This window comes from Sminthopsis crassicaudata, chromosome 2 (genome assembly GCF_048593235.1).
Source record: "Sminthopsis crassicaudata isolate SCR6 chromosome 2, ASM4859323v1, whole genome shotgun sequence".
In the NCBI taxonomy this organism is placed as follows: domain Eukaryota; kingdom Metazoa; phylum Chordata; class Mammalia; order Dasyuromorphia; family Dasyuridae; genus Sminthopsis; species Sminthopsis crassicaudata.
The window spans coordinates 420,638,242-420,656,442 of NC_133618.1; the positions used below are offsets into that span (position 1 = coordinate 420,638,242).

Genomic DNA, 18,201 nt, shown 5'->3' on the forward strand with positions numbered 1-18,201 from the left:
GAGAGAGAGCATATTACAGAAGCTAAACCTATATCTGTGTATCAAGAGGCTGATGTCTAAGCACTGTGGACTTTCTGGTCAGTGGGGCTTGAGAAATACTAGATGGTTTGATTTCAAAGACATCTTGTCATGAAATATAAGCTAACCATCCTTAGAATATATAACCACTATGCTGTGCACCTGTCCTGGGACCTAAGCAAAGATTTTTAGTCAGAAGGCCTTTTTTCAAATGCTTTGGAAGTAGAAAGACCCTTTCTACTGAGGTTTAAAACATCTGCCCTTTTTCTTTAAAAAAAAAAAAAAAAAAAAAAAAGGATGTGTTGTGAAAAGTCTGATTTTCTCTGAAAGAAAGCAGATAACCAGCCTCCTGGAGCTGTCTTCCTGATTGTAATTTACATAAAGACTGCAGAGGTAAGAAACAGATACATGTGTAGGTAGCAGAACAAAAGAAAAATTGCTTCCAAGATAATCTTCCGTCATGATATTGGTATTAGTGTTATTAGTATTCCAAGGAGAAGTGGGAGTTAGTAATTTTGTTTTGGTTTCCATATAATTAATATGACATTGCAATTATACTCTGGAGTGTTACTTTTACTTACTTTGCAAATCATGGGAACATAGGAATCAGACAGGACATTTCCTAGCCTGAGTTTTCTATGTGTGTGTTTACATTTGATCTCCCATGGAGCTGTCATAGTAGGCCAGCTTTTTGTCATAGTCAGGAAACGTGTAAAGTTCTATTTTCTTGGATTCTTACCTGCCACACTGAGTGCAGGATCTGCACAAGACAAAGTCCTTCGTTGCTATAATAGCTTAAAATAGCAGGATCATTGGGAAAATAGTATGGATACCTACCTGTCTGCTTTGGAATAGCTGTTCTCTTGCCTAGTGACAAGGGTAATAAAAAACCAATCCTTGGAAGTCTATTCTAAGCTAGATATAGATTCTGTAGTGAATTGTTTCTTTTGAACAAATGTTGGTCACGAGGCTCCCAGAGCCAGAAGAAAACAAAAAAGTCCATGTTGTCCATTTAATTTCTCATGTAAAGTGAATGATTAGAATAAGAAGAAGCAAAAAGGTTTTCTTATTGTGAGGATCTTTGAAGCCTAACTTCTCTGTTGTAAAATGTTTCAGAATTTCCTTCCTCCTCGGGTCTAACTGAATTCTCTCCTGCTGCTCCTCCAATTCTTTACTCTTACCCCATCCTTTATAAAAATCACATTGTTCATTTTTTTTCTTTTGTACTCCCTCAACTCATCAGCCCTCATCAGTATTCCTCAGAGCAGATTTGGAGCCCAGCCATGAGCCCAAGAGGACCATTCCAAAGTACCACGTTTCCTTTCCTAGGGTTCTTTATGAGCACTTCAGGCACCAGCAACAACCTCTGGTAGAAAAAACATTCTGGGGGAAATTCCACAGGGGGAGCTGTTTCCCAAAGTTTGCCCACTGCAGAAATAAAAAGAGTGCTAAACAGCTGAGTTTTATTAACTGGGGAAGCCAGGATGAGGAAAATACCCGATAATTAAAAATAATGACTTCCTTACAAACACAAAATTGTATTAATTTAAAAATTGGTTTCTCTACCACTGGATTCCTACTGAGCAAGATAGGGTGGGAATTGTGCTGATCATGGCAGTGAAAATAATTCAAAATAACTTTTATGTTCTCCAGGAAGCCTCAAGGTTAATTTAAATATTGTTTGATGGGCAATTTAAATCGGGATAAGAGAAAATGTTGCTAAATCAAAGCTCCTGCAAACTATAAGTTTGCAGAACACATTCCCAGGAACTGCTGAACGCTCCTTTTGGTCGTCACTACCATCAAAGGCTATCTAACTTAAAGACTTCCACTTTATTAATGGCACGCTCACAATTAAATTACTTAAGAGGCTTTATTAGATTACAGCACTGGCCCAGACGCCTTGGCTCATCTACCACTGAATTTATCTTATTTCATTATTATCAGAAGCACTGAGCATTCTTCACTGAAAATTCACAATTAAAAACCAAACTAGAAAGTACCATAGCTCAAAGGAAATGCCATTCCTGATGACCAGTTTTGGTTTTGAAAATCATAAATCTAAAATGCATTAGCTGTAATTAGTCATACTTGTTATTCTCTGGTATGAGTATATGTGGGGTCAAGGAGACCCTCAACCTCACATGACCCCAGTAGGGTTTACAAATGCTTTCTGTGGATGCCATTGGCAGGGCTAGAAGAGAAAAAAAAAGGTTGGAGAAGGAAGAAACAAAGAGAAAGAAAAGAATGAAGGCAGTAGAATCATAGAAAATTAAAAATAGACAAGGTTTTGCAAAGGTGAATGTTGAAAACTTTCTTTGCATATAGTAGGAAAAATAAAAGACTACTAAAAAAAAAAAGAAAGAAAATTAAAAGAAGGGACTTTTTTAGATCATTTAGCCCATGCTTCTTGAAGTATAGTTCATGACCCCAAATGGGATCTCATAATTGAATGTTGAGGTCACAAAATTGATTTATTATCAATAAATGTTTAATTTGTATGCCTACTTTATAAAACTATAAATCTAATATCATGTAAAAACTTCTCAGACAAAAAGGAAAAAGTTTAAGAAGCCCTGATCTAGCCAACCTCCTAAATTTCCCAGAGAAAAAACAAGGAATGGAAAATGAAGGAAGGAAACAAAAGGTGATAGGGCAATCCAGTACTCAATGGCTGTTATGTGACAACACCTGTCATCTGCTTTTGGCAACATTCATAATATCTTTATGAAATCCCTGCTGAACACCTGAGTGGTCATGACCCAGAATGCTAAAACAAATGAGTTATCAGATCTAAGGGTCTCCCTAAGCTTTCTATCCTCATTTAGAACAAAAGTGAAACAGTTTTTGTCACAGAGAAGGAAATGACCAAGACCAAAAGGGTCATGACCAAAAAAAATGACCAAAAGGGGTCATGAAGAATTGGACATGGCTGAAAGGAATGAACAACAACTTTATCTATTAGGACCCTACTAACTGCATATTTTCTAGTACAGATACTGAACTTCAGCCAAAGACCAAGCCATGCTCATTTCTTTATACCCACTTGACCCACTAAATCCTTACCCTTCTTACTGCAGATCCACATTCTACCCGCTCAACTCAGCTCTTCCAGGAGCCTTCATTACTGCTTTATAAGCAACCTATTAGATTTGAGTCAGCCCAGAGTTACTCTGTCTCCCAGCCTCCTCTTAACATAATTGTTTTTTTTTTTTTCTGACATACTAACCAGGCCCTTTGTGTTTTCATAGGTCCATGGGAGGAATCTCCTGTCTATTGACTATGACCGAAACATCCGAACAGAGAAGATCTATGATGATCATCGAAAGTTTACCCTGAGGATCATTTATGACCAAGTGGGACGCCCCTTTCTCTGGCTTCCCAGCAGTGGGCTAGCTGCCGTCAACGTCTCTTACTTCTTTAATGGTAGATTGGCAGGCCTCCAACGTGGGGCTATGAGCGAAAGGACAGACATAGACAAACAGGGTCGGATCATCTCTCGAATGTTTTCTGATGGCAAAGTGTGGAGCTATTCCTACCTTGACAAAGTAGGTGAACTTTCTCGGCCTGTCTCTAAAGTGATGGGAGGCTTGGTAAAATAGTGCCATTAAATATTCTTTCCGGGGGGAAAAAAAGATCTGAAATCTTTTGCCTTCAGACACTCAAAAACTCTGCACCAAATAGATGAAGGTTCCCCGCCCTCCCCTTGAACAGCAAATTTGAAGGAATGTGTTATTCGGGCTCAGCACTATTTCCATAAAAAAGCATTAGGCTCTTTAGTAATGGCAGGAAGGATGGATTGTCTGATTTTATTCTAAAAAATGTGCTGCAAAAATCGGGCCGAATCACCCCACTGGCAAGAGAGCTCTCATCTAATCATTACTTATGAATTGAAAATGCAGTGATTCATTTCTGCCTAGTCCTAAATTAAGCTATCAGAATAGAAAAGTTTGTCTAAAACTCAAGTCCCAGCTGCTGCACATTTCCTCTTTGACTTCCATCTTTAGCTGCCTCTGGGCACTTTCCGTGCCAAGTTCCTTGGTTCTGGAAATGTCCAACTTTTCATGATTCAGATAGAATTGGACACTTCTCTCACTTCAGAACAGCAAAGAAAAGATACTTCTTAGATCATATTTTGAGGCTGTTGAAGACTATCATAGTTGTTTTCTGATTCCCACTGACCTGCAGTTTGAGTTACAGCATCACATTGATTCCCTCCCTTCCTATTTTCTTATATTTCCTTGATCTCTCTCTCCTACAAGTTGCAAAAGGAGCTGTCATCACTGATAAGCCCTAAAACCATGGCCCTCTATGAATGGTGATATAGATAATGCTACAGTGAAATAAAGACTGGGAGGTTGGAATCTTAGACCTCTGAAGGCCCTAAAGAATATCTGGACTTTATTACCTGTGAAAGTCCTTTCCAGAATCCACTGGCCTGAAATACTTAGATCTTCCAATTCAGATCAACAGATATTCCTTCTATTTCTGTTGTGTGCTGTGCTCAGCACTAAGCCCTTGAGGAGACACGGTTTAGGTAAAACGGAGGATCTGCTTTACATGTCTTAGGTATATGATATATACACAATCACATTACTTGATAAGTGACTAATAGCTTCAAGCAACATTCTAAGAGAGGTCAAAGAGGGAAAAGCTAAGGACCAACATGGAAGATTCAGAAAGTCAAGTTCCCAGAAGCTACTATTAAGGCAGAGTACAGCAGAGACTGTAGAGGCATCTGAGAACAATGGCTAGAGCAAGAGTCAAAAAGACCAAATTTAAAGTCCTGCCTTGGATACTTACTAGCTATGTGACCCTTCTCAGACTCAGGTTCTTGCTCTGTAAAAATGGAGGATAATAATAATTCCTGCCTCACAAGGTGGTTGTGAAGATTAAATAAGATAACAAAAAGTTCTTTGTAAACTTTCAAGAGCCATATAATGGTAGCTAATGGTGTTGTATGTAAGCTTTGCTATTCCTCAGTGGGAATTTGTGGACCTTTTGGGGTGCAATATTTTTCAAAAGGATTCCTCTCTACTGAAAATTTGATTGTGATATAATGCTCATAGACTTAAAGCTGCAAGAGTTCTTAGAAGTCTCCTAGTATCAAACTCAAGTAAAAACACAGATTCCTGTAGGCTGCATGTTGACTTAGAAAACTATAAAGTGACATCATCTATGTTGTACTGTATTTTTATTTATTTTGTTCAACATTTCCCAGTTACATTTTTATCAAACTTAAGTTTCACTCAGGAGTTTTGCAGCCTGGATGGAATTGGCACCTCCAATCTAGTCCAATCCTTTCATTTTATAAATGAGAAAATTGGTCTGGTCTAAGGTCCCATGGGTAGTGGATTTGAACCCAGGTCCCTTGACCCCATATCTGGTGCTCTTTCCATTATTCCATAAGTGGCTGAGAATCTGTTCTTATCCGTGAGGCAGGGAGAAGGACAATGCTCATTGGAGAGTATCTGTATTTTTCATGAGTTTTGCTATAACTTCTACATTGTTTCCTTTTAACTGTTGATAACACTTCCTTTATTTGAATAAGGAAAGATCTAACTCTAACATCCCCTTCTTTTCCCTTCCTTTCTTTTCATCCAGTCCATGGTCCTTCTGATGCAAAGCCAAAGGCAATATATATTTGAATATGATGCTTCCGACCGTCTCCATGCTGTCACCATGCCCAGTGTTGCCCGGCACAGCATGTCCACTCACACCTCCATTGGCTACATCCGGAACATCTATAACCCTCCCGAGAGCAATGCTTCGGTCATCTTTGATTACAGCGATGACGGCCGCATTCTAAAGACCTCCTATTTGGGGACTGGGCGACAAGTGTTCTACAAATATGGGAAGCTCTCCAAGCTGTCTGAAATAGTCTATGACAGCACAGCGGTCACTTTTGGTTACGATGAGACAACCGGTGTTTTGAAGATGGTGAACCTCCAAAGTGGTGGGTTCTCCTGCACTATTCGATACCGGAAAATTGGTCCCCTTGTGGATAAACAGATTTACAGGTTCTCAGAGGAAGGCATGGTGAATGCAAGGTTTGACTACACTTACCATGACAACAGCTTTAGGATTGCAAGCATCAAACCAGTCATAAGCGAGACTCCTCTTCCGGTGGATCTCTACCGCTACGACGAGATCTCTGGCAAAGTAGAGCACTTTGGCAAATTTGGAGTCATCTACTACGACATAAATCAGATCATCACCACTGCAGTCATGACTCTAAGCAAACACTTTGACACCCATGGCAGGATTAAGGAAGTCCAGTACGAAATGTTCAGGTCCCTCATGTACTGGATGACAGTCCAATATGACAGTATGGGAAGAGTGACCAAGAGGGAGCTGAAACTGGGGCCTTATGCCAATACTACTAAATATACCTATGATTACGACGGGGATGGGCAGCTCCAGAGTGTGGCAGTCAATGACAGACCAACCTGGCGCTACAGCTACGACCTTAATGGAAATCTTCACCTGCTGAATCCCGGGAACAGTGTCCGGATCATACCTTTGCGCTTTGACCTCAGGGATAGGATCACGCGCCTGGGGGACATACAGTACAAGATAGATGATGACGGCTACCTCTGCCAGAGAGGTTCGGATATCTTTGAGTACAATTCTAAGGGCCTACTGACAAGAGCCTACAACAAGGCCAGCGGATGGAGCGTCCAGTACCGGTACGACGGAGTGGGGCGGCGAGCCTCCTGCAAGACCAACCTCGGGCACCATTTGCAATATTTCTATTCTGACCTCCACAACCCAACCCGGATGACTCATGTCTACAACCATTCCAACTCAGAGATCACTTCCCTTTACTATGACCTCCAAGGTCACCTCTTCGCCATGGAGAGCAGCAGTGGAGAGGAGTACTACGTAGCATCAGACAACACTGGAACCCCTCTGGCAGTTTTCAGCATAAATGGTCTTATGATCAAACAGCTACAGTATACAGCATATGGAGAGATTTACTATGACTCTAACCCTGACTTTCAATTAGTCATTGGCTTCCATGGGGGACTCTACGATCCCCTGACCAAGTTGGTCCACTTCACTCAGAGAGACTATGATGTACTGGCAGGACGTTGGACCTCTCCGGACTATACCATGTGGAGAAACATTGGCAAGGAGCCAGCCCCCTTCAACTTATATATGTTCAAAAGCAACAACCCTCTCAGCAATGAGCTGGATTTAAAAAACTACGTGACAGGTGAGAACTCCCCCACTTAATCAGGGAAGCAGACACCAGGAGTTGTTGTCCTAGTAGAGTCTGAAGGAGGTTTAACCTCATGAGGAGATATTTTTAAATAATATCCCTTTCCATATATGCCAGGAAAAACACTGATAGCACTGTTGACATCAGTTTTGGTGTATTTCCCATTGACAAGTAAAACAATAGAGGAAAAGGCATTTCAGAGTGGAAGCGCTCCAAGTTTTCATAGAAAAAGAAATAGAAAACAGACAATGCTTATCACTGGCCACCAGTGGGTTCTCAAAGCCACAGAATCAGGTTTGGCTCTGGATACTTGGGGATGAATGAGCCAGAGCTAGACAAAGGGCATTTCCATAGTCTGTGCTGGATAAAAGTGAATAGACACCTGCTGCTGCCAAATCCCAAATAAATACATGCAATCAGTGTTGTAAACCTGACTGGGCCCTCTTTTTCTTGTTGGCTTTTGAATGAAGTCATAAAAACTAACTTTTTCTGAAAATAAAATAGAAACACCTCATTCTACTGCTCTTACAGCATCTCAATCAAGGGAAGCAAGTCATATCAAACTAAATTCAAACACATTTCATAATCATTAACTTCTAAAGAATGTTATTCAAAAAGAAACCTATTATTTGTTAAGGGAAGAGTGACCTGATGCCTAAACCAATAGCATTAAAAAAAAAAAAAAAAAAAGTACAGTGTCCAAAACACATTAGAATTGGAAAAGCACCGTAAGGGGAAAAAAAAAGATGAAAAAGAGTATGAAATCAATCTGTATGTATTGTGTTTTGGTAAAAACTTTTACCCTCATATCAATTAGTGCTAATTTACCACTTAGGAGGATAGCAAAGTAGTTGAACTTGCTGCTAACAATTTACAAAGAAGAGGTAATTAAGATGCAGTCAGGAGAAACTCTAATAACAGAACCCACTATCTCCCATAATTAAGGGAACCCTTGCAATTTAAGAACAGAGCTATCTTCATGAGTGGCAGTTCCTAACTGAGGAAAGGGCTTGTTTTTCTTTAAAAAAACAAAACAAAACAAAAGGCAGTGTAAGCTGGCTCTGCTCTCTCCCTCTACTTCCCCCCAAGAGGCAGCTTCTGATTGAGGGAAGGAAGATAAAGGTGAATATAACTGGTGCTCCCCGACCCTTGGGGGAGTCACTGATTTTTCGACCTGGTGAAATAATTCAGAGATATCCCCAGACCCTATTCCAGGTTTCTGATGCTAGGTAATACCTAATAGATTTTATTGTATCAGTTAAATGATGCTATTTTTGTAGATGCCAATGAAATTCTAGTTAAGGAAGCTACTCAGGAGACCCACTTGAAAGTAGCTGAAAACAGTAATGAGTCCCACTACCTGGGTCTCATGGCATCTCCCTCTAAAAGCCCCCTGGTGGTTCTTCAGGCTTAGAAATCCCAAGAATGCTTTCACTTAAGGGGAAAAAAAAGTTGGATTTTGTAGAGTTTAATTTTCATAAGTGAGAAGAAAGGCATAACCCTTTTTCTCACATTATCTCCTCATATTTACACTTAACACCTGAGGATGCTTTGTTGACAGCATTTTTTGAGGGAAAGCTAACTTCTCTAGCTGTGTGATCACAAGCTGTGAAGAACATTAGAAAAGGGGAATAATGAACTATTAGAATGAGCTGCATTCTCTTGCTTAGACCTAAATGACTCCCTCCTCAACAGATTGTTTAGGGAGACTGTTACAGTGTAACACCAATTACATTCAAAATGAGGAGAGGAGCCGGGTTGTCAGCTCCCTGCTAAAGAGGAGCCTTCTGCAAAAGGGAGGAGATTACTGACTCCAATAAATATTTGTGATCTGGTCAGACTCAGAAATCAGCCTCATGGACTGCTTTAGAAAGAGAAGGTCATTCACAGAGCTGTCGCTGACAAAGTTAGTAGCCATTGAACAGTCCTCTCCTGAACAGAATCACATTTAGCATTATTAACAAGTGAATTCCAGGTGGGAGAGAGGAGGAGCCAAGGTTCTTCCTAGTAACTAGAAGGGAGTGACTAGGAATTGGATTGCAGGCGTGAATTTAGAAATTTTGACTGTAGAAAAGGAACACTGGAAGCTTAACAACTACTTAAAATGGATAATTAGTAAAAATGCTATTTGTCCTTCCAAGTCAAACAGGATCAATGACTTCAAGAAGGCGATTTTTTTGACTTGCAGGTGAATTGGATTTAAGTGAGGGAGAATTGTGCAAAAGCTAACCTCACTCTTTCCTCCAGAGCCATCTGGGCCTAGTGGCAATGAATGGCTTTGAATGCAGATGGAAGACCCTGGCCTTTTTAAGCTAAGGTCTTCCCCAGGTCTCAGTTTGTCTGAGGCAAAGCCCATTCTGTGATTAAGGCTAAGTAAAATGTGAGGCCAAAAAAAAAAAGCCTCTTTTGCCTAGTCAAAAAAAAATGAACCTTGGAGAGGAAGATCCTCTGAGTTTCTGGCCAAAACTGAAACAATTGTTATTTATATTCACTCTGATGTGTTAAAACCCAAACTAGGTCCAAGTGAAGCTTGGACTGGGACCTATTGTTAGACCATCAGTGAAAAGTATAATGATTTGGGTTTGAAGCAAATGAAACTACTTAGGGTAAAAAAGTTAATTGTCCCAGCTTTATATATATAGATATAAATATTGATACAGATATATCTATGTTTATATATACATACATATATATGTATATATAAACACTTAAGTATATATATAATAAATAGCAAAAAGAAAAAAGATATCTAGCTTGTAAACCCAAAGATAACTTGCAAAGTTCCAGTGATCAAAATGTATATTCCTTTGGGCAAAATTCCCACAAGTAAGGGTGATTCCCTATGTGGGCTGAGGGGAGGTAGGAGTGAAATAAAAATGGGAAACTATAAATAAGATTCAATGAGCTCATTCTCTGTCCACCATGCTGTACCTCCACCACCATTCCCACTCCTGTGCCAAAAAGGCATAGAGGGACAGCTGGTTGGTGTAGTGGATAGAGCGCCAGCCCAGAAGTCAGGAGGACCCAAGTTCAAATCTGGTCTCAGACACTTAAAATGTCCCAGCTGTGTGACCCTGGGCAAGTCACTTATCTCCAATTCCCTCAGCAAAAAAAAAAAGGGGGAGGGGGGGCATAGAACCAATATATTAGATTTCTATATATCTCTCAGAAGATAGTGTCATACACTCTCCTCTACTGTCATTTCCAAAGAGAGCTTTATTCACCTTTCCCTAAGAAAGAATAGATTTTTTTTCTTTTGTCTTTGTATTGCTATCACTAGCACAATACCTAGAATGTGGTAGACACTTAATAAATTCTAATTGGCTGAATGATGATACTTTGTCCCAGATTCAAAAAGTCCTAGTTATGTTCTAAGTGAGGGAGAAACAAGACAGAAGAAGGCTCTTTAGAGAAGATTCTTAAGTTTTTCTGATTTTTCTTTAGCTCTCAAAAAAATGAGACCCTGCTAATAATTCATATGCTTCCTGACACGTTTGTCAAAGATCCAAACATGTTACTTCTTAGCACCTGTGTAATTTGACATATTCCTGGTTTGCTTCCTCTTTGGACTTGTGGTATTGACTCCTTGTTATGTCACAACTGGTGTCTCACCAAGCTCCACTGCGGATGCCCAAGGGGCCTATTTTCTTAACTCTTCTTTATTTTTCATTGCAGATGTGAAAAGCTGGCTTGTGATGTTTGGGTTTCAGCTCAGCAATATCATTCCTGGTTTCCCAAGAGCTAAAATGTACTTTGTGCCTCCACCTTATGAATTGTCAGAAAGTCAAGCTAGTGAAACTGGACAGGTAAGCCGACATCCCAGCTAAGCATCCAAATCATTATTGGCATTCAATATTGTAAACAGAATTACATGGGGATGAGTGCACATCCACGGAGGAGGGTAACATCATAAGGGGATATAAATGGGCCACTAAACAGTGTTGGATTCCCAGGGAAACAAATGTCAACATCATCACCTGTTGAGTACAAACCATTTTTCTTCCCAACCTCAATTATTACCTTAATTGCAGTATCGTTACTTGTTCTGTCTGTACCCTTGTTACTTGATTAACAATGGCACAGGGAAATCTGGAGGTAACTTACCATCTGTTCTTCCTAGAAGATCATAACCCTTTTGGCTTTTATGGGAGTAATAAAAACCATGGTTTGCAGTTTCTGTCCCATTAAAGGAACATTTTTATGCCCCACATAAAACCTCAGTGTTTTATGATTAAAATTTTATACAGATTGAGTTTTTTAAGATCATTTGTGGTTGGTTCATGCAGTGAAGGCCAGAGAGTTGTCAATTTTAATTTGGAAGTTGAGTGGCCCATAGTTCACTGAAGTGAGTGGGACTTTGTCACTAGTCAAAAGAATCTTAGAATGTAAGGGACCTCAGAGACTAGCCAATTTAACCCATATCTGAATATGAATTTTGTTTTAGGGGAAAATCTGACTGGAGTCAGAGGACCAAAGTTTAAATTTTAGTTTTGAAATTCACCTAAATGACCTTAGGAAAGTCACTCTCTCTTAAGAGTCTCAGTTTCCCCCTCTTATGCCAGACAGCTTCCAAGATCTCTTCCAGCCTTAAATCTATGGTCTTTTATCTTATAAGTGGCCATCTACCTACTCTACACAAAAAACTCCAATACTAGGGGAACCTACTACCTCCTAAGACAGCATATTTCACTTACAGATAGTTCTCATTGCTTTAAACTCCTAAATATTCTAAGCTTCGTTATTGACAATCAGTACCTTTCAGTATTATGGGGCAGATAGGTGGTATAGTGGACAGAGTACAGAGCCAGGAGTCAGGGAGATTCATCTTCCTGAGATCAAAATCAGCCTCAGATAAGTTTTGTGACGCTGACCAAGTCACTTCATCCTGTTTGCCTTAGTTTTTTTATTTATAATATGAGCTGGAGAAGAAAATGGCAAATGCTTCCAGCATTTTTGTCACACACACACACACACACACACACACACACACACACACACACACACACACACACACATGAATTGGATACAATTGAAATAACTCAGCAACAACTCAACATAGTAAAAACATGATATGTTACAATTGTTTCAGCAAGTCAGATTGAAACTACTTAGAGTCTCTCTTGGTCACCCAGGACAAGATAGTCCCATGATAATTTCTATCATGTGGGGAACCATTCTTTGAATTAATAAGTTTTTTTAACATTTGGTTAAATATTGTACATTTCTTTTTTTTTTTTTACTAGAATAATAGCTTTTTATTTTCAAAATACATTCAAAGATAGTTTTCAACATTAACCCTTGAAAAATCTTGGTTCCATATTTTTCTCCCTCCTTCCTTATCTACCCTCTCCCCTAGACTGCAAATAATCCAACATATATTAAACATGTACAATTAAACATGTGTATTAATCCACATTTATCATGCTGCACAAGAAAAATCAGATCAAAAAGGGGGGGAAAGTGAGAAAAAAAAGCAAACAACAAAAAAAGGTGAAAAAACTATGTTGTGATCCAGATTCAGTCCCCACAGTCCTTTTTCTGGATACAGATAGCCCTCTCCATCACAAGTCTATTGGAATTGGCCTGAATCACCTCATTGTTGAAAAGAGCCAAGCCCCTCAGAGTTGATCATCGCACAGTTGTCTTGTTGCAGTGCACAATGTTCTCTTAGTTCTGCTCACTTCATTTAGCATCAGTTCATGTAAGTCTGTCCAGACCTTTTTGAAATCATGTTGCTGGTCATTTCTTATAGAACAATAATATTCCGTAACATTCATATGTCATAGCTTATTGAGCCATTCCCTGATAAGTATCACTCAGGTTCCAGTTCTTTGTCACTACAAAAAAAAAGCTGCTACAAACATTTTTGCACAAAGCATTGTAAATTTCAAAACACATTTGTTTCCCATTATCTTAGTCTCTATCACAGTAATATGAATAGACTAATTTTGCAAGTGGGGAAACTGAGGTATGAAAAATAGCATGTTCATATAAAAGTCAATAATAAAAATGAGGACTAGAACTCATTTAACTCCCACCTAAGAGCTATTTCCCTTTTGGCTACATGATCCAGGTGGGCAAAATAAGCACCAATTTCCTATTCAGCACATCATAAGATATTAAAGAATGGGCGGTTTTAGACAATGTCCAGGGACCAGCCCTTGTTCACCTCCTTGGAAGGCAGCAAAGCCCACAGCCATAACCGCTGATTCCAAACAACCCCATCTCTTCAGGTAGATTGCCTTTTGTCTGAGCTGCACAAGACAACTGCCAAAGAAATCACTGATGAATAGCTCTTCTTTCCCCAACCTGGAAGAAGAGTCTTTGGGTCATCTGTTGATGTGCATATCTTCAGAAAGGTGACTCACCTTCTTCACTTTGCTTCTTAATTAGTCACTCAGTAATCTGGACTATCTGCCCCATGGGTGTAGAATCCATGACCTTGAATGCTCAGCAAGCCCCTTGGTGTCCCAGCCTTACTTCTGGAGATGTTAGCCTTGCAGTGTGATGTCAGTTCTGTGTTGGCAGGGAAGGGGAGGGGAGAAGAGCAAATGCACACCTTTTGTTGTCTTTTAATGAGCCAAAGTTAACCTTCTCATCCTTCCGGGTCTTTGTTTTGCCTACAGCTCATTACGGGAGTCCAGCAGACCACAGAGAGACATAATCAGGCATTCATGGCCCTGGAGGGGCAGGTCATCTCCAAACGGCTCCACGCCAGCATCCGAGAGAAAGCCGGCCACTGGTTTGCCACCACCACGCCCATCATCGGGAAAGGGATCATGTTTGCCATCAAGGAAGGACGTGTGGTGACCGGGTGTCCAGCATCGCCAGCGAAGACAGTCGGAAGGTGGCCTCCGTGCTGAACAATGCCTATTACCTAGAAAAGATGCACTACAGCATAGAGGGCAAGGACACACACTACTTCGTGAAGATCGGCTCTTCTGACAGTGACCTGGTCACCCTGGCCATGACGAGCGGGACGGAAGGTGCTGGACAGTGGGGTGAATGTGACCATGTCGCAGCCCACCTTGCTGGTCAACGGGAGGACTCGAAGGTTCACAAACATTGAGTTCCAGTACCGAACACTGCTGCTCAACATCCGCTACGGTCTCACCCCAGACACACTTGACGAAGAGAAAGCCCGAGTCCTGGACCAGGCAAGGCAGAGGGCCCTGGGGGCAGCATGGGCCAAGGAACAGCAGAAAGCCCGGGAAGGGAGGGAGGGCAGCCGCTTATGGACTGACGGAGAGAAGCAACAGCTCCTGAGCACAGGAAGGGTGCAAGGTTACGAGGGATACTATGTCCTTCCCGTGGAGCAATACCCAGAGCTTGCGGACAGTAGCAGCAACATCCAGTTTTTAAGACAGAATGAAATGGGAAAGAGGTAACAAAATGATCTGCTTGCTGCCATTCCTTGTCTGGATGGCTCAGTAGGCGTAACTGTTATCTCCTCTCCTAAGGAGATGAAGTCCTAACCAGGGGCACTAGGCTGAGCTGCTTTGGGATAATAAGTGGCAAAAAGGAAAAAAAGGAAAAAAAAGCTCATTTTTTGAGTTAAGATCCTACTGTCCAAGTGAGACGTTCCACATCCTCGAGTGGACTAAAAGCCTGACTGAAAACTCACCGGGAAAAAATGTTCCAAGTTCCCCTAAGATATTACCCACTTGTTCTGGGTCTAAAGAAAGAAAACACAAATTTCACAAGGAAAACAAAAACAAACAAAAAAAGAGAAGGCCTCATATTCTATTACCTCACTCCATTCACACGTGAGCAACTTCCAAACAACCATGAGGGCCAGCTTCACCAGACCAGCTGAGGAAAAATAATTCAGACTGCTTGTTTGATAAAAGCAAACAAACTCCAGAAGTTTTTGTTTAAGCAAAATACAGGTGCATTTAAAACATGACTTTTGGGGTGATTTGTGTGTAGCAACTGGGGTGGGAGGGGAAGAGGTGAAAGAGTGAGCACTGGAATTACTCTTTAAGAAAAAAAAAAAAAAAAAAAAAACAAGAAAAAAAAAACAAGAAATTAACAACAAGAATCAAAGAGAGAAATAATAATGCCCTGCACTTGTACTCAGATCCTACCTAAGTCCGATCTGAGTCAATTTATTCGAGGAGGGCAGAGTGTAAAGTTCAATTCAAAATGGTGGCTATAATCACTACAGATAAATTTCATACTCTGTTTGTCTTTGAAGATTCCATTGTGGACAGTAATACACAGTGACAGGGTGTAGTCTGTTTAGATTCTGTAGTTTGTTGGTATCAGTTCCAGTAGAGGTGTGGGCGTCGTATCACTCTTTTGCTAACGGGCACCACTTCAGATCACCCTGTACATACATGAGCCGAAAGGCACAATCACTGTTTCAGATTTAAAATTATTAGTGTGTTTGTTTGGTCCAGAAACTGAGACAATCACATAACAAGTCACCACGAGGAAAGAAAAAAAAAAATAAGTCTAATAAGAACTTTGGTACAAGAACTTTTTTTGTAATATACATGTATGAATTGTTCATTGAGTTTTTATATTAATTTTAATTTGCTGCTAAGCAAAGACTAGAGACAGGCAAAGATAATTTATGGCAAAGTGTTTAAATTGTTTATACATAAATAAAGTCTCTAAAACTCCTGTGGACACTGGTCTTCTGTGTAAGTATTTTGAAAGGAGGACAGAACAGGAAGAGAAGAATGAACTGGTATTTCAGAGATATTCATAATTGATCAATAATCATTCATTAAGCACTCACTCTGCTACCCCCTCTGCTGAGTACTAGGGATACATACAGAGAAAGGTAAAGGGAGCCACACTCTAACAGAAGAGATAACATGCAAACTACTACTTACAAACAAGATACAAGCAGACATAATGGAGGAGAAAGATCAGCTATTACTAGGGTGCTTTTCCCAGAGACTTTACTCTCTAGTAGAGAGTAGGTGCTCAACTCTCAGCAGAGCTTTCTGGGAAATGAAAGGAGAGAAATACAGGTTGTAAGGATGTGTGCTCTCTGCTAATTCCTATCACACCAGCTCCTCACATGGGACTGTTCATTTCCATCTGAAGTTCCTTATAACACCAGGAGGTGTCAAGGGATGCTATCACCATAATTACACAGGATCCTTTAATTAAGTTACATACTAACAATCATGGACATTTCCATAGCTCTTTATATACATGGGATCATAGATTGAGAACTAAAAGGGACCTTAGAGGCCATCTAATTCAACCCCCTCATTTCATAGATGAGGAAACAGAAATCCAAGGAAGCAAAGGGAATTGCTTGTGCTTACATATTGAAATAGCGAGGCTAGGATATGAACACAGGTCCTCCTATTCTAAGTCCATCACACTTCTACCGCAGCACTCTGCTTCTCATTTGAGTCTCACAGCAGTTCTATGATTTAAATTCTATTATTATCTCCATTTAACAGATGAGGAAACTGAGGCAGAGAGAAGAACCAATTTTGCCCCACAGAAAGCTGGTAAATGTCAGAGGAAGGTCTTCTTGACACCAGGTCCATCACTCTATCCACTCTGCTAAACTGCCTCCAGAACACCAGATTACTTACATTTAAAGTAACGATTTTGGAGGAAAGCAAGGAAGGATTATAGTTGGATAGGTTTTTAGTTGGGCCTCATCTGGGGTCAGGATATTATCTTTAGACTTCCCCATCCTCTGTACCATAGCTAACCAACTCATCAACCAATAACTGCCAGATCCAGGGGGCATGACCCACCTTGAATGTTCCATCAAGGCTCTGGTCTGGTCATGGTCTGCACAGGTGGATTAACAATTATTAGTAAATCAAACAGTAACAGTTAATTGTGGAGCAATTGATTCCTTTCAAACTTGTATGAACAATCGTATTTTGAAAGGAGACAAAAGTGAATGTCCTAGTTAATCTCGCTTATTTTACAAGGAAGGTGGGGTTTTATTAAAGGATGAAAAGGAGGGACAGTTAATGATGAGGAGGAAAATAAGCAAGCACACATAAAATTGGGGTATGTAGGTTGTTGCTGGTACTTTTTTTGCTTTGTTTTTTTTTTAATATGCAGGAAAAAGCAATTGTTATCTACAATAGTCCAGATTTAATTGGTCTGTCTGCTCCAGATGGCTAAAGGAGTAAGATTTTATTCAGCAATTGGGGAGGGGGGGACAAAAAAACCTAACACTACCTGAAGTGAGGGGGATCACACTGGACTATGAGTTATGAAAAAGGAAAGACTTCACTCAGCAAGTAACTCAAATTGACTTTGGAACTATTTACCCCTCACATAGATTTAGCCTAACAGTTTAACAATAGAGAAAGCTGCATCTTTCGGTTTCCTCCAAGACTTAATTCATATTTCACCTTCTGTAAGAGGCTTTTGCTGGCCCTCTTCCCCTTCCCTCCTACTAGAGCCTTCTAAAATTATCTTCCATCAAATCTGTCTATACCTTGTGTGTGTGTGTGTGTGTGTGTGTGTGTGTGTGTGTGTATTTATATTTCCATGTTTCCTCCATTTGAACATGAGGGACCATGTTTTGTCCTTTCCTTTATCCCTAGGATTTAGCACAGTGCCTGGCACATAGTAAACACTGAACAAATTCTTGGTGGCTGGTTGAGAGAAGCTAAAATAGAAGGACCTCAGCAAGAGACCTCCAGATCTGGCTGAAGCAGAATTCAATCAAACAAGCAAGCATTTATTAAGCACCTTTTTTTTTTTTTTTTTTGTGCCAGGCACTGGAGATCCAAAGTCAGAAGTAAAATCAGGCAATTTACATTCTATTGGGAAACTAGAATTAATGTTTCTACATGGCAGTAACTAAACATAATCTACCTCATACCAATTGCCCCCAGAAAATGGATGACTACTGTTAGGTATGCTTCATAAGGGATGGATGCAACAAGCTCTCAGAAAGCCACAAATAAAGGTCACAATGGACAGAATTTCAGAGAGAGGGATTCACAGGAAGCTAT

General features: G+C 40.2%; 1 protein-coding gene across 1 annotated transcript in view; it reads left to right on the forward strand.

The window, feature by feature from the left end:
- TENM2 (teneurin transmembrane protein 2) overlaps positions 1-15,877 on the forward strand; it is a 985,642-nt gene extending 969,765 nt beyond the window's left edge. The window contains 6 exon segments of the mRNA XM_074292010.1: positions 3,270-3,566; positions 5,623-7,237; positions 10,919-11,049; positions 13,870-14,056; positions 14,059-14,216; positions 14,218-15,877. Coding sequence (XP_074148111.1) covers positions 3,270-3,566; positions 5,623-7,237; positions 10,919-11,049; positions 13,870-14,056; positions 14,059-14,216; positions 14,218-14,631 — 2,802 coding nt within the window. The 3' untranslated portion in view covers positions 14,632-15,877.
- The last annotated feature ends 2,324 nt before the right edge of the window (positions 15,878-18,201 follow it).